Consider the following 17,338-nt stretch of genomic DNA (forward strand, 5'->3'; position numbering starts at 1 on the left):
TTTCACGATATATTAAACCTAACTTCCCATAAAATAAATAAATAATAAATAAATAAATAAAATATTGATATCCTTAAATAACTCTCTCTCTCTCTCTCTCTCTCTCTCTCTCTCTCTCTCTCTCTCTCTCTCTCTCTCTCTCTCTCTCTCTCTCTAATCTAATTCCTGTATCAATTAATTTTCCCCTTTTTTCATTAAATTGAGATATCCATAAATTATCTCCCTATTCGCCTTTGTGTCTAAGATTTATTGGTTTTTACTGCGTGTATATTTGATATTCCGTAAAGTAGCATTACATGTATTAAAGGATATATTTGTGAGTGAAGTTATCCATAAGGATTTTGCATTTTCATGAGTCTCTCGCATATTCTTATTTTTTCTGTCCACATCCCAAATATTTCGTTGCCTTTACTTCCACAGATTGCTTTTGTAACCTTGCCATGATTTCCAGGTTCATAAGAAATGTTTAAATTCAAAGAACTTACTTTCTCTTTCATATCTATTTCTCATTATTTATTAAATTAATTTACAAAGCATATCTCTCCCAACAACGGGTTTAGTGTCAAAGAAAATGTATACAGGTTACGCATTTTAATGTCTTCGACAACTGTGTCTGAAGATTCGTCTTCCGTTTTATTTAATTGTTTTGAAATGGGGGCAGCTAACCCCGGCATCTAATCCTCCTTCTTCCAACAGATTCAGAGTGTCATAGAGGTAGTCCTGCCCATCGTCTTTTGTATCCTTCTGGTTGTGATAAGGGACTTAGCACCGTCGGAAAACTTTCCTGAACCAACGCATTACAAACCCTTTGAAATCAACGAGTTGCCAGCTAATTTGACGTGAGTCGGAGACTCTTTTTTCAGGGTGCAGGTGCTTTTGTGATGTTTCTCATTTCACGTAAAGTTCATGATTGCGTTTTTGTCGTGCTTCTTATTTAAGGAATTAAGGTGAAGTTCAGGATTGAGTTTGAGGCAAGTTTTTCGTTCAGTGGGAAATTCAGGGTTTGTGTTTTTGTCATATTACTCAGTGTGAAAATGAGGTGGTGTGGTCTTGTCGCTTTTCTCATTCTAATCACAAAATGGGACTTATTATTATTATTATTATTCAAAATACAAGAATTCACAAAGAACAAGCCAAAAATGTTACTAAATGCCAAGCGAGCCTTCACGGCACACGTCCACATACTAAAAATTTTTTAAATACTAAAAATTTTTAAAAAGATTTATAACTGTTGAAGAATAAAGCACACAGTGATTAATACATTCAACTGCGAAAAGTAGACGTAATACATCCGAATTTATACATTCTACTATCGGTAGTCCCTCATACGGGTTCAGATTTAAAATAAAAATTATTTTTAATGTCACATCGCGAGAATGTTCGCCACTCTACCCGGGTGCGTTTCAGAAGCGTGAAACCTAAAAACTAATTTTCTCGGGATATTGTATTGGAGGAAGAAAGTTCCAGTCTACGTGGATTATTTGCGGTGAAATCAGACATTGAAATTATACAAAGAAACACCCGATGAAATTAGAAAGTAAATAACAAACCGTGGAAAAAGGTACGAGATGTTTTCTGTGGTATTCAGCAGTAGATTTTAAGATTCATAAATCGGGTGACCACTTCGTGTACAGTAGCCTATAAGGATATTCTTGGCAATTTTGTTCTATTGTACTTCGAAATCGTGGAGTAAAACTTCAGTGCCCCATTTTTATTATGTTGCTGTGCAATTATTGTACATAAGGATATACTGTTTTCACGTCAGACTGAGGACCCTAGAAGCTAGTGAATAATTCAGGAGCATGTTGATATTCCAATAAAAGAATCCTGAGATATAACAACGATTTGGCGTATTTAATTGCCACAAGTTTTCTTGAGGGAAAATCCCATCAGTCAGCTCAAGTTGTGGGGAGTTGAATTAAAGTGTTTAGGAATGGCCAGGAACTTAAAGTAGGACCACAACTTAACAGACACTTTGGGGTATGGCTTTCTGATAAGTAACAAAGTCTGTTAAGTAACATTATCGCCTGCAATACAGCCTGGGGTTGAATGTTTTCTAGATATCTTAGAGCAAACAGCAATACCACAGAGTTCCTAACCTAAACTAACTTGCTCTGGACAATTAACATTCAATTTAAGAGCTTTGTCTACAAATGCACCACTTTCTAAAATGGTATCACAGTAAAAAATAATCTTAATAATGCAGTTGGTAAGCGCAGTTCTTTAAGTTGAGGTGTTACTGTCTTTGTGAGTGCCATCGAGACCCTGTTAAATTTAGCTTTCAAACTGCCCCCACAAATAAAAAATATCTATTAAATGACTCTTGCTTTTTGAAGTATCATTATAAAAAGAAAGAAGAATGACTACATACCTTTGCAGCACAGCGATGTTCATACTCATTTCATGCGTGAGGACAGGTGCCTCATTACATCTGAAATCACGAAAAGTTGGAAAATATCAGCCTTTGGTTTTCAATTCATTGTTAAACACATGAATATACGTGTCTTTATAATGTTACAAAATGATGTAAGTTACTGCCATGATGCTAAGTTTTAAAAAAATGTGAAAAAAGAACATGGAAAAATAAATTTCAATGCTATATGAATTGACATTTACATTAATTATTTTAACACAAGTTTATCCTTGCCATAAAAAATTACGGTAGAGTAATATAAGAGAGGGTCGGACCAAGGCACCTTTATTCTTCTTACTACTTATGCAGAGGCCAGTGGTGGGAGAGGCAGGCCCAGGCTGAACGATAACGAGTCTAAACGTAGATTTTGTTACCCATTGACTGTTGGTATTGCACACAAGAAAAATAAGAGGATACACATTACATTTTATATGACAGAATACCACTAGAGCAAGTTTTCGTAATTTTATTTCAGCAAGAAAGTAAAAATCTGATTGTGACAGCATTGTCGGTCGTTCACTGTCTAAGATGAGTCAGTTTTTAAACATTTCTCAAGAAGTTTCTTTTGAAGGCATTGAGCTATATACTCCCATACTTCATGCATTCTTAAGCTTTTGATACCCTTTTTAAAAAGAGAATTTCGGACATCTAATGTTACACAAATTACTTCTTAAGGCACGATTATGTTTTTAGGAATGGCTGAGCCTAGATTTTAAGTATCTGACAGCTTCTACCAATTTATTACTGTGACAATCTGTTAGTTTGGTCAAGGCTTCTACTGAAACAAGACCAAACGAACGATATTTGGGCAAATAGGTACGAGCAAATTAAGTTTCCACAGCCAACTGTTTACGTATAAACTACAGGCTGAGTTTTGTATAAATGTGCAGTATCCCAAAGCTCCGAAGTAAATGATGCAGACCTCTTATTGTTCTCTTAGGTCTGTAAGTCTCTTGATCTGAAAACGGTTGTCGGTTGATGGTGTTGCCTGGATATATTTTCCAGGTCCTCGGTTAACGATTTTTGTTTATTTTCAGGCCATCGAAAGCTGGAATCTTCGAGAGTTTTGCAGACGCAATATTGGATGATTTTGCAAAACTCCGAAAACGCTCAATTAGAGTTGAATCTGAGTCGGGGATAAGCAGCCTTCAGTCATCGTTTCATCATCAACCCGGACATCCGTTTCCTACGAGGGATGTTTCAAAATTAAGCAGTACAAGACATCGAAAAAAGAGGTCCTACTGGTTTTTTGACCTTTTTAGTAAGTTGTGTGAAGTTTTTGTTTTGTCTCATCATCCGTTTTGCAACAGGGATGTCAGAATTTAGGACACTTTTCTGAAGGAAGTTAGGACTGGGAGGCGTTTCTACAGATGCTGCTATGTGAAGGAGCGTCTTTGTAGGAATTTAAAACTTCCATTCCATGAGCTTCTGAAACTCACATACCTGTAGCTGATTATTGTAAATTGCGAGTGTTGATGTTTATTAAGCAACATATTTTTTTTGACTTGATTTAGACTTTAAGGTATTTTACAAGTGGTTCTTACCCATTCACCCCAAATGCTCTCTGACCTTATTGTAATCCACCGCTGCTTGCACCATCACCCCATCGTATCCCTCTAGTGGATGTAGATTCTCTCATTTAGGTTGTTTTTCCATCATCTTTTTTTTTTCTGGCCTCCTTAATTTTCATTATATGTATGGTCTTCCTTTTTCTGGCCACGGTTGGGGGGCTAGCCATAAGTGCACGTCACCCAGTGTACTGTGGGCATTACTTGAGGTTCTTTGCAGCGTCTCTTTGGCCCCTAGCTGCAACCCCTTTCATTTCTTTTACTGCACCTACGTTCGTATTCGCTTTATTCTCTCTTACTGTCCACCCTCTCCCAACAATTGTTTCATAGTGCAACTGCAGTTTTAAATACTCTCAGTTTCCTTTCAGCGTTGAATGACCTCACAGTTCCCAGCGCTTGGCCTTTGGCCATTATTTCCTTCTTATCCTAGCCACCTAATTTCCTGTAGTGTTATATTCGTTACATATCATTCTAATTCTCATACCAGGAACTTAGCATGACCGACTTTATGCAGTCTAAAGGCATTCGATGTGGTAAATGGTAAATTTGAAAAGATTCTTTTATTCACTTTTGTCTATCCTTCAACCATAGATCCATCATTATAATATGCTGCAATTTTCAGTTGTTAATTTTTTTAAAAGTCAAGTCTGTTAATCTGATACTCACTCCATTTACCTAACCAAAATCACTTAATGCAAAGCTGAATAAACTTCATAGCTAGGCGTTCTAACTGGATGTCTTCATCTAGTATGGATACATGTGCTAAGTTTTAATAAAGTAGAAAGATACATTTTCCTATCATGGGTTCATTTTATGTAAGGGAAGTACAGTACCCAGTACTGCACTTTTATGCTGCCAAAATTCTAGGATTCTAATTAACAGAAAATTGCTGCTTGCTTGCAATAGGGTTTTGTATTTCCTCAGAGTTTATTTATCAAGTGGAATTCAAATGTTTAGGAAAGCCTTCCTTTCTAACACTGGATTCTCATTCTTCATTATTTCCAGATCCAGCATGGCCACTAGCTTATTCTCCGAATAACACTGTAGTGAATGAGTTGATGCAGATAGTAGCTGACTTGTTATTTGTTGATGTAGAAGGTAAGTTTGTTAACCAACTTCCTATCATCAGTTCATGTTGATATAGCCTACAGTAGGCTACCTGCATTGTCATAAATTGTCATACTGTACATCAGTAGATGTCCTTTGTAGGGTTTAATGAGATTAATAGTTTATGTCTCAATACTAACTTTGATTATTCTCCAAAATGTAGATTATTGGGACCTTTTTCTCTACCGACAACTCGCATTCCAGGTTACGGATTTCGCACTGAGCGGGAAATGGTCGAACGCTTGATTACGACGACTAAGAAGGAAAACAACACTTTGGAGGAAGAGGGGGTTGAATTAGAGGATATTTTGGGTGGAATTGTTTTTACCTGTGATTTTCCGAAAAATAACACTCTGCCTGAAAAAATATCCGTAAGTTGAAGAGAACATTTTTTTGACAGTTCAAGTGTGTCAGTAAGCATTATCTGTTATTCATTATAAAAGAATTTTTTAATGAATAAAATGTATTTTATGCAGGAGTGACCCGATCGGATAGATATACATAGTTTGCTTGATTTTGTGAGTGCAAAGCATACAGAAATTACTTTTCTTTCACCAAGGAAACCAGTCTGATACTGTAATTTAGAAAACTGTGCTCAGTTAATAGCCATAAATTTACTTTTGTGTGCTATTACCCAGATATACTATATTAAGGAGAGGGTGTGATTGAATTACAGGTATATATTACTTAACCATCGTAAGAAAATAGGGCATAAGACTTGTATGTAATGCAGTGATATGTTAGGTAAATTGTATCTGTAAGAAGATAATTGCTGAATATATTTTTTACCATTTTATTTAGGCTAAGTACAAGTAGTCAGCCACTGAACATTCAGTGGTATTGCCTATTTAAAGGGTGGAAATCAAGAGTAGATTTTTATCTAGTACAGTTTTGTGAGTATAACGCAAACACTTAATAGAATTATCATCTTTCCAGTATAAAATTCGTTTAAAAGGGGCCTTGAGAAGTGGAAAGAAGAGAAACCCATTTGTTCCCCCTCCCCAGTGGCTGACAGAGATCAAGTATCCTCTGTTCCAAGTCCCTGGTCCGCGTGATCGGACTAAAGAACGGGGCGGAAGACCTGGTAATGTTAATGTCGAAGTTTAATATTTTTCAACTCTGTTTTGAAGCATTACAATAATACTAAACTTCCTCTCTTAGGAAATGAAACAAATAGCTAAAATTCTTTGCTTCATAAATCATCACTTAAAATGCTGTATATAAGAAATAATTTGGTCTCAGTGAAATTCTTACTTTGTTATACTATAGTACGACCTTCAAACTTATTATTTTTCAACATTGTTTATTTTACTGCTAGCATTGCACATCTTTATTAATCATAGGAATTATACCATTTCCCATAATTTTTCTGTATACACGGCTGCATTGCAACTTGCACCTATTATTCTCATATCAAAGGTTGTATTTAAAATGTCATGACAACTTGTTTCTGGACATTTCATATAAACTTGATTCAAGCTTTGATTGATAAGTTCAAAATTATTTCCCTCTCCCTTTTAATCAATTCTTTCCTTGCTTCTGTTATCCCCTGATTCGTATAACTTTCCCATATTCAAGAGGTAGGTCTATCTACCATTAGTCTTTGATCCATCTGTTTACCACCATTATCCTTCGGCAGTTGGTTTACCCACCCACCTTTTTTTTTTTTTTTTTTAAGAATCACGTCAATGAGAACACTTAATTACCTGTCCCATTGTGCTTTGCGCAGTAAAATGTAACTGAAAAACCTTATTTTCCTTTTGGTTTTGATTGACACTTTAGTGTTGCCTTGGGTGTAGTTCAACTCATGAGAGTAGCTACTTAGGGCCTTTTTGATCATAAAATTGTAGTATAGTATTTTTCATATAAATTTCCAATGATCGTACATATACAGTATTAAGTTTTAATTTGCGCCAGGGTGTAAGCTGAACATTCTTGACTGGCTTTTGATGTTTTTCATTACCTCTAATAATGATTTATTTATTTTAGGTTACTACGATGAAGGGTTTCTAAGCCTACAGTATGCTGTAGATACTGCCATTATCCGGATGTTAACTGGAAAGGATACAAGAGGTGAGACTGAAGTTCATTTTTAGAGTACTGTATAGGTTTCAACAACACCAACCCTGACTGCAAAGAACCCAACATGTAGAAGGGGTTGCAACAAAATAAGAATTTAGATTGATTAAATTAAGATGTTAACATTTAACATACAGTACTGTATGGGTAGCACTTGCATTGGTGAAATTGATCCATATGATGATTGCTCACGTTTTGTTTCAATAGAATGTTTTGTACAGTATACAGTACAATACGTTTATAGTACTTTCTCTTTCCTTACCTCCGTCTTTTCATCAGCTTCACCATTTGGGTACAGTAGTGGTATTTTAACGCTTTAGTGTTAAAAGTGGTGTGATTGCAAGTAATTATTATCATTTAAATTATTTAGCATTTTTCTTTATCAATTGTTCGTCTTTAGGCTTCTCCTCACAGAAGGAAAATAAATATTCCCAGTTATTCTACAATGCCTGTGGTAGGTTTTCCGCTAACATTTTTAGAAGAAAAGAATATATGTCAGAATATACAAAATTTAACCTAAGACACAAGCATTTGTTAATTGTTATTACTGTTACCAGTGTACTATACTTGTGTAAAAGTGTATACTGTACAGTATATTGAATGGCTCCATTGAGCATCACTGCTCATGGTACACAAGCAGGCTATGCTTACTACATCTCCCTTGGCACCTCCTTCACCTCTTCTTTCCAAATCCACTACCCTCTTCAACCCTCCACTTCCTGAGACTTTGCCCCTCTGCACTTTCCAATCATATATGTTGCAATGATATAGGTCACACTTTAGTCAGAATAGAGCACAAGAGGTCTCTGAACTTCTCCCTAAATTTCTCTTTGCACAATTTTCTTTACAATTTGACTGTCAGCATTCTTTTAACATGTTCCATTCTGTGAAGTTCTGTCATGGATATGTGGGTATAAATGGGCTGAGTACCCACATTAAAATTGTATAAGGTGTACTGAACAAGTGTTTTAATTTTATGTTTCTTGATATTTCAGAGTTTTTGTCCCTGAAGATGCAACGAATGCCGTATCCTCCATTTATTGATGACAAATATTTGGTGGCGTTACAGTCATGGTTGCCTTTTGTCCTCTTAGCCTCATATATTTATCCTGCCATCAATATAGTCAAAAGTGTTGTGTATGAGAAGGAAAAGAGACTTAAGGTAAATACAACTTGTATTTTAACTTCTTTAGATGGATGGTAAAGAGGTTTTGGCACTTTTAGCCAAGGAAATAATGATGTACAGTTTGCAAATATCTGTACTTACTCAGCTTTGATAACAAATGTTAATGAAATGTTAATGTACGTTAATAAAGTTTTCAGTTGATAATAATTTATATGGCTTTCAGGAATCTATGAAAATGATGGGATTACAGAACTGGCTACATTGGTCTGCTTGGTTTATTAAATCGTTTCTTTTTCTGGCTACATCTACTATTTTGATAACCATCCTTTTGTGTGTCAGATGGTAAGTTTAAATCTCCTCGTTACCTTTATGATATGTAAAATAACTCTTGAAAGTATGTATTTTTAAACTAATATTTTATATTACTGATTATAATTTTAAATTTAAAAATTGTGAAATAATTTTAAAATTTAATCATTACTAATAGTTATTTTAAAGAAACTTATATTTCCTAAATGGCTGAAAATGGTGACCATATTTTTGTATCTCTTTGTTTATTCTAGGCAAGGGTCAAGCAGTTTAGCCGTTTTGAATAACAGTGATCCAAGTCTTGTTTTAGTCTTTCTGCTGACGTTTACCACGTGTTCGATAGTTTCCTGTTTCTTTTTGTCATCATTTTTTTCCAAAGGTATGTAAAACGTACAAGTACTGAAATTTTCCTATGTACAGGAAGGTGTTATTATTTATCCCTGAACAGTGTGCAGTACCTGCAATCCATGATATCCACTGTAGTGTAATTTTAATTTCCTTGTTTTAAACTTTCATCTGTTTTGTAGTGATGCAATTGTATTCTTTTTTGCAGCAAACAGCGCAGCCACAGCGGCAGGTCTTGTTTGGTTCTTCACTTACTTTCCATACATGGTGCTCCGCAGTCGGTACTCTACGTTAACTCTTTCCAATAAATTAGTGTTGAGCCTTCTGCCAAATACAGCTATGTCTTTAGGGTGCCAGATTACCTCAATGTTTGAAGGTGTAGGCTCAGGCATCCAGTGGCACTTGTTCTTCACCGGAGTGTCACCAGATGATCATTTCACGTTGGGGCACGTCTTTGGAATGCTTATTTTAGACACTGTTATCTTAGGACTGTTGACGTGGTATATAGAAGCTGTCTGGCCAGGAGAGTATGGAGTGCCTCAACATTGGTATTTTCCATTCATGGTATGCTTTGCTTTTTACGGTACATTGTAGATTTTTTATAGCGTAGTCGCCGTTTCGTCCTCAAGGAGTTACCTTCCATGGTCTACCAGAGCTCCATGTAGACCATGGGAGGTAACTCCTTGGGGACTCGACAGTGACTACCAAAAATAGGTTTTTCCTACGTCAAAACCTGTTTTATCCTGCACATGCAATATTACACATAAATGACAGCTTTTCAGTATCTCATGAAGTAATTAAATAATCATTTAGACAGTTCTTTATTATAAACCTTTGTTTTGAAAAAAATATAATGATAAAATTTTGATCCGTCCTTATTTGTTCAGGCATCATATTGGACAGGCCAGTCTGTGAGAAAAGAAGAAAGCAAAGCTGTTATGTCGACTACTCAAGACCCCCATTTTTTTGAGGCTGAACCAAAAGGGCTATCAGCTGGAGTAAAAATTACAGGTCTTACTAAGGTACCTTAATAGAAGTCATTTGTTTCAAGCTAATTGACAATTCATATTAATATATAACTATTTTATATGAATATGTATCTGTATATATTTTTGAGTACCGTACTGTACTCCGAGAACTTTTTTCTCCTTGAAATTTTGTATCATAGTGAAATTTATGGTTTTAACTTTACAGGTTTTTAGAAGAGGTCGTAAAGTTGCAGTAAATGATGTATACTTGAACATGTATGATGGCCAAATTACAGTCTTGTTAGGGCACAATGGAGCTGGGAAGACCACACTCATGTCCATGCTCACAGGTATTTTGCAGATTAATGTACTGTACCTTGCATTTAAGTATGGAGCACTGAGGTCTTTATCTTCATTCATCAATGATGTAGTTTTATTGTGCTACAAAAAAAACCATAAAATAGTAAGCAAGCAGAGACAAACAGGAAAGAAAAAATGAGTAAACATTATACCTTTTTACTTTAATATGTCATACAGGTTGACTGCCCATATGTGTTAAAAATAAAATAGTTTTATTTACTTCACAATGTACCATAAAAATTTAATTTTGTCATATTGTAACCTTCTTCCCCACTTTTTCAGGTCTTTTTCCACCTACAACAGGCACAGCAAAAGTTGGAGGGTATGACATTGTGACAGAGATGGAAAATGTTCGAAGTTCTCTTGGCCTTTGTCCACAGCATAATGTCCTTTTTGATGAGTTAACAGTAGCTGAGCACATCATATTTTTTAGCAGGGTGAGTACTTTTAGTTGTGCATTTGTGAGTTAAAGGACATTATTTCCAGTGATGTTTAGGATGGCAGTAAAATAGTAAGCTCAGGCAAGGGTGTAAAACCTGTCTCCACTGTAATTATTACTTATGTTACATTATTAATGAATAATAAATTGTAAGTAAATATGGTTGTAAGTGTCTTACAAATGTGTCTAGATATAGGTAGTAACATCAAATTGTAGCAGGGAATTAGGTACTGTATGTGACTTCCAATGTGCTTTTGTAGCTGATCTCTTGTTCAATCTGGTATCCCACAAATCATTTCCCTAGTGTAATTAGTACAAAATTAACTTTAACATACAGACGTCTGACAAAAATGTTTACTGAAAACATAAATGATTAACTATCGAACGGAAAAACTTCGTGAAATTGATTTATTTAGTACTGTAATACAGTATATGTTTGTCCAGCAGTGGCCAGTGACTCAGAATTTGTGGCATGTGAAAATATATGTTGTAAAGCATATCAGAATACTGTACATGTACTTAAGTAGTCTATAAAGTAGATAGTGGTCTCACCTATAAGTAGATTAGAGGTGCAGTATTATACTGTAATGAGTTAAATAGGCAACAAACCAACTGAATATGTAATATTTCTATTGTTTATCATTTCCATTGTATATTCACTCGAGACATCTAGTTAACAAAAATTTGTTATTAGCAGCAACAGTAATACGTACATATTAGATCATCGCTCAGATTTAACAATGATATTAAGACTGGCAGCAGTGTAGGGTTTACAGACAGTATATTCTTTGTCTTGTGAATGATAATCTTTCTTTGCAGTTGAAAGGCTTCCCAGATGAAAAAGCCAAATCTGAAGTATCTCATATGGTGAAAAAGCTAAAATTGGAAGACAAAGTTGATTCCATGGTAAGCATCCAGGTTTCTTTAATGAACATACTAAGTTTTTAGGGGGTTTAAATTCTTGAAAAAATATGAAAATATCTCATTTATAAGTAATTAAAGATTCAGTAGTTTTATCAAGAATTTTAACTGCAGTGTAAAGTAGATACTTTAAACTACTTAAGTTTGTTTGAAAAATTATCTGTACATATTACCCGAGATTCTTGAAGCATTTTCATATTTAATATTCATAAATTTATTAACAAGTTTATTAATTTTGTTTAATTACACTGTCTGTTTAATGGCAAGGACACTATAATGAACTACATACCAAAGTTTGTGAGAATGGTGGTTTTAATCTAAATTTTCACAGGCCAAAACTCTCTCTGGAGGAATGAAGCGCAAGTTGTCTGTTGGAATAGCCCTCTGTGCAGGGAGCCGTGTTGTCTTTTTAGATGAACCTACCTCAGGAATGGATCCTGGTGCTCGAAGACTCATATGGGATCTACTGCAGGAAGAACGGGCTGGCCGCACTATCCTTCTCACAACTCACTTCATGGAAGAAGCCGACCTCTTAGGAGATCGCATTGCCATTATGGCTAATGGAGTTATACAGTGTTGTGGATCGTCTCTGTTTCTCAAAAAGAATTATGGTAAGTAGAGAGTGGTTTATTGGAGATACCCATTCACTTTTCATATTTGGAGTTTCCTTACGTGCGAGCTGGAGCAGCTGTTGAATCTTGGTAAACAAGGCAGTCATAATGGTAGAGAAGGGAGGGAGAAGTTGGGTTAGGTTACCCAACATCATGAGAGAATCACCCCTTTTTTCACTCCTTTGTGTACTGCTGAATTTGAATTACATCATTCACCCGTTTTCATGTGGGGCATTTTTTTTTTTTTTGAGTAAAATTTAGTAGATATCAAATAACCAGTGGTATTCAGAATGATAATCAGCTTGTGCTTTGTGCATGATCGCCTATAATCTTACAATCCTTATATTTTCTACTGTAACTAGTGTAGTTGGGGTGATATCTTTCACTTTCTGTTAATCAGCCACTGACTAATAACTGGCTTACAGCCTTAACAGTGTTTTTATTTTTTCCCCACACAGGCACTGGTTATCGCCTCATCATTGTGAAAGAGAAAAACTGCAATGTTGGGGCCATTACAGAAGTCATAAGATCCCACATTCCAGATGCAGAACTAGATCAGAATGTTGGTGCCGAACTATCATATGTCCTCCCAAGTGCGGATGTCTCGAACTTTGAAGCTTTATTTTTGCAAATTGAAAAGCAAAAAGTAGCTCTGAAAATTTCAAGCTTTGGTGCCTCACAGACTACGATGGATGAAGTATTTGTTAGGTTAGTTATGTTTTTGTAAAGCAATAATTGTTTCTTGGTCATGCAAATCCCACTGTCTATAGCGAACATATTTGAACATGATTTGTTAAAGAAAGTGTAATTTATTCTTTGAGAGTAGCTGATCCTTCTTTTGGGATTTTGTGACTTGCAGAGTTGGTGAAGCTGTTCATCTGGAAAATTTTTCACACTTGCACAAGAAGTTACATCATGGTGAATACAACAAGGCCCCAAATGTAGCAGGAAACCACCATGAAAATGGCTTATTGGTGCATAAATCTACCAATAATTCAATTGAAGAAATACAGATGACTCCATCAGAAAATGGAGGTAAGAATGGTGGAATATTTTTCACTAATACACCCTTCCCTTTTAGAAGGACTTCAATTGAATTCCTGCTGTTCCTAGTTGTTGTCTTTTGTTGGAATTTCATTTTTATGGCTATTTATGATGTTCCATAATATTGGATGGCCTAAAAATTTTGGATAATGCATGCTTTGATTTTTTATCTATATTCCTGTATTCTATATTTGGACATTATATGTGTATGTATAGAAGCACACTGATTTTGTATGCCAGTCACTGCATCAAAGTGAACTGGTCTGTCAGTAAAGACAACATCAGTACAAATGTAACAAGGAGATTTGAAGTTATACCAAACAAGTACGTTGGTAAGTAAATTGTTATGGAAATAAACAGTACTGTACGTTGTTGCTAGGCAATTACCAAGATCCATAACAGGAGAGGCCTCTTAGTCCTGTTAGCCAGGAAGCCAGTGAACATGATAGACGGTTATTATAATTTTTAAAAAATATAGTAAAGATTAGAGCAATTTCAAAGCTGCAATAAGTTGAGATAGAAAGTTACGATAGCATACAGTATAATGTTATTATGGTGTAAAATACAACACTTACTGTTATACCCTCTTATTTGCATGAGTAATTTATACATTTATATGACTTCTTGTTTGTCAAAGTTTTTAACCATTTACAGTATTATACTGATGAAACTCATAACTGAAAATTTAGATGAGACCATCGGGCTATACCTGTACCCTGTCTTATTAAAAAACCTTAGGGATTTTACTGCACATTCATCAAACACTACAATAATAGGGATTCATATAAAATAAAAATCCTCACAGTAAGGAAACATAAACAGATCAGGTATTTGATCTTTCTCTTTATTGTATATTAGCTGTCATATATTTGTCAATACATACTGTATTTGCTGATTGGTACTTTAGGGCAATCAATTTATACTTCGTAATGAATACAACATATCTATTCTTTGGTTGCATGAGTAGTCGTTCAGTACATTCATAAATGAACAGTGACATGCTTGTTCTGTTTAGGGATAGTAATCCTTCTCCCTTATTTTGTGAAAATGAGCCAATGGTTACGCTTCTATTAGCCTATCATCTTTTTAAAAACACACTAAGCAAGGAAAAGATATTAAAGAAAGTCTTTTTTTATATTTTAAACTGATTGTGAAGTAGTTTTTCCATTTAACAGTTCTTATACCTTTTCATAATTTACTGAATACCCATTGCTTCCTATGTAAGTGGTTGGTTTAGATTCAACCAGCCTTGTGCCTGCATAGGCCGTTTCACAAATGTGGCCCATAAGTAAGGGTAGGATGCGAAGGGAAATTAAGAGGCCTGACATAGATCTCTGATATGACCCACCAAGGCAGTTCACTTCGTATTCTAAGGAAAAGCACTTTTTCAAAGCTTTTTTTCTCATTTTCAGCATACAAAACATGAGCATTAAATTCCTTGCTATAATGCATGTTTGCCTTTCAGATCATTAATTTAGTGTGCATAATTTGATTAGCTATTTATATAAATATCTATTCATTATGCTTTCTAAACTATCTTCAAGCTATTATCTACTTCCATATACTACAGTACCTGTATATGTATACTGTATGCTAATTCTTTAATACTTATATAAAGTACTAGCATTACTAACAATAGTACAGTAAGGATAAACTATCAGCCTGACTAGGTCCCAGTTAGGGAAGTGGTATGGTAAGGAAAAATAAAGTTTAGAATGAAGCAATCTGAAGAATAGTAAATTAGTACAAGAGGAGATTACAGTACAGTACTGTACTGTAGGTAAAAATAAGATATGACAAAATATCCATCTTGTCTCTTTTATCTTGAAAAAGCTAGGCCCTAGTTTGGAAATCTGATTTAACATCTTTATTAGAGGTTCATAATATATTGTTGTATCTTTTAAACAAAGAGGGATTTGCACATTTGCAGTATTTATTTCTGGTAATTTGAGCTTGATAAAGTAAATTTAAACAATCCAGTTACAAGGATATTCTAAATTAAATATTTATAAAATTTTACATAGTTTCAATTCCACTAAATTCTGGGTACTCTCAATTGCACTAAATTCTGGGTACTCTAACTTGATGGATGAAGTTCAGTTACAAGCATTGCTATACTTATCATTCTGGTGGAAAATGTAATGGGAAAAAGGAGGCTATTTGATAACTATATTGAATGAAATGACCCTTGAAGAAACCAATTTGGAATAAATATACAGTACAGTTTCTAATGGTCCTTGTCTTAAATCTTTCTTCAGTGATAATACTGCAAAGAGAAATTTGGTACTGTACGTGTGTGTTACGCGAGACCTCTGTAGCCGTCTGTTGACAAAAAGCTCTAGTATTTATGTTGTGAAAGATTGTTGTGCGCCACGTGTTCCTGGACATGAGCTAATGATGGGAAATACTATACCTTGCAGGACTTTCATCAGGAGTATGGTATAAAGCAGCAGCTAACATCAGACGTGTTGTAAAGCATGGTATATTTTGTAACTTAACTGTAATACAACTAGTTTTGGTTAGAAGTGTATCTTCTTTAGAAATCAAACCTATTTTAGGTGCCAGTATATTGCAGCAGTATCATCTACAAATATCTACAGTTTTATTGATAAGGTATACTACTTTTATCCCTGAGATCATTTTTCGTGGCTAAAATATTGTAGAATTTTTTTATTACAAAAGAATCTTTTTAAAGTATAGCGTAATTGTTCTTGGAAATGTTGATCATAGTTGATTTATGAAATGAGGCTAAAGATCTTGCATTAGTTAGACTGTGGTAACATCTTAGTGGTAGATAGGATTCATTGACATATGCAATGGGTTGATGAGAAATGAATGCGTATGTAAAGCTTATGTGTATTCCCAGTGCCGTCCCTCTTGTTAGTAGTTGGTAAGTTGTAAGTAGCATTTTATTTTGATGCAATTTGGAAATTCTTGAAATGAATGGTAAGTGTACGCCCATCTCTGTATGTTTATGCCTCCAAATATGCCACACACATACACATACAAAGTGGTACTGCTTTTAGTCTCTCAACACGAGATAACTCAAAATTCACTTTAAATATTAGTGTTTCTTGTATTTACATTTCCAAACTAACATTACTTTGCACCTTGATATGGATAAACAGTAATATTTGGCACATAATTAATTCTGAATACTGTATGATTAAATATTTTTAAAAATGAGACTTATGTATTCTGCATAATTTTATGATTACATCTATTTTGTACAGCTACTTCTTGTGGGACTGACTTCTGTGCAGTATCACTATGGTGTACTATACATACTAGTGTTTTTCTGCTATTATCACCTAACTTGTTAGAATTCAGTACATTCTGCTCTGACATGGTTGTTCTAATTTTGCATGACTTTTCTGTTGCATCAACTCTGCATGATATATTGCTGTGTCTGGTATTTATCGTAGCTCATTCTCGTTTTTGCCTTAATAACAGTAAAACCTTTCACTGCATTATTTTTGGAACCCCTCAGCTTTTTGCCTGTGTAGAAGGATACACTTAATCCTGAACTATTCTCATATTTGAGCATCTTGCATTTTTGAAAGTTGTATTATAAAAGTAGCTTCAAAGTTCTTAGAGGGACTTAACTACAGTATTCCAATACTGTATATCTTATTCCAGACCACTGTGGTCACAAATTGATGTGATCACAAAGTGCTGTATAAAACATTCCCATCCTCCATTCATGTTAACAAATACTGTAGCCACAAAATTGTAGTAGGTTTCCTCCCAACAGAAGGTGAAAACAAAACCATCTATTTAATGCACTGCAGTGAAAAGGTTATGCCAAGGAACCTGACTATTCTATTCACTCTACTTCTTTATTTATTAACAGCCTTTTTGCACTTGCACAGCTTCCTGAAAGTTTGTAGTAATGAAGTCGTTTTCAAATTAAATGTGACTGCTTTTCCTGCATGATTTCTTTACTACCGGTAAGTTTGAATTTAATTCTTGTAAAGCATTTTGCTCATTTTACTGCTCATTATGTGTTTTCTTCACTGTAGGATTTCAGGGAGAATATACCCTCATG

At 34.8% G+C, this 17,338-nt stretch overlaps 2 protein-coding genes across 6 annotated transcripts in view; one reads left to right on the forward strand and one right to left on the reverse strand.

Moving 5' to 3' along the window:
* Positions 1-17,338, reverse strand: part of LOC136825730 (mitochondrial import inner membrane translocase subunit Tim21) — a 188,641-nt gene that overhangs the window by 129,937 nt on the left and 41,366 nt on the right. The window contains exon 2 of the mRNA XM_067082538.1: positions 2,372-2,431. The gene's annotated coding sequence lies outside the window, so the exon portion shown is untranslated. The remainder of the gene's footprint in view (positions 1-2,371; positions 2,432-17,338) is intronic.
* Positions 1-17,338, forward strand: part of LOC136825721 (phospholipid-transporting ATPase ABCA3-like) — a 135,304-nt gene that overhangs the window by 91,324 nt on the left and 26,642 nt on the right. For all 5 annotated transcript variants that reach the window (XM_067082516.1, XM_067082514.1, XM_067082517.1 and 2 more), the window contains exons 3-19: positions 697-839; positions 3,451-3,674; positions 4,987-5,079; positions 5,293-5,459; positions 6,025-6,172; positions 7,078-7,161; positions 8,163-8,329; positions 8,517-8,635; positions 8,857-8,981; positions 9,156-9,511; positions 9,835-9,969; positions 10,142-10,265; positions 10,558-10,712; positions 11,534-11,620; positions 11,967-12,246; positions 12,705-12,954; positions 13,106-13,281. In XM_067082516.1, the coding sequence (XP_066938617.1) occupies positions 697-839; positions 3,451-3,674; positions 4,987-5,079; positions 5,293-5,459; positions 6,025-6,172; positions 7,078-7,161; positions 8,163-8,329; positions 8,517-8,635; positions 8,857-8,981; positions 9,156-9,511; positions 9,835-9,969; positions 10,142-10,265; positions 10,558-10,712; positions 11,534-11,620; positions 11,967-12,246; positions 12,705-12,954; positions 13,106-13,281 (2,833 nt within the window). The remainder of the gene's footprint in view (positions 1-696; positions 840-3,450; positions 3,675-4,986; positions 5,080-5,292; positions 5,460-6,024; positions 6,173-7,077; positions 7,162-8,162; positions 8,330-8,516; positions 8,636-8,856; positions 8,982-9,155; positions 9,512-9,834; positions 9,970-10,141; positions 10,266-10,557; positions 10,713-11,533; positions 11,621-11,966; positions 12,247-12,704; positions 12,955-13,105; positions 13,282-17,338) is intronic.

Source organism: Macrobrachium rosenbergii, chromosome 39 (genome assembly GCF_040412425.1).
Source record: "Macrobrachium rosenbergii isolate ZJJX-2024 chromosome 39, ASM4041242v1, whole genome shotgun sequence".
NCBI lineage: Eukaryota > Metazoa > Arthropoda > Malacostraca > Decapoda > Palaemonidae > Macrobrachium > Macrobrachium rosenbergii.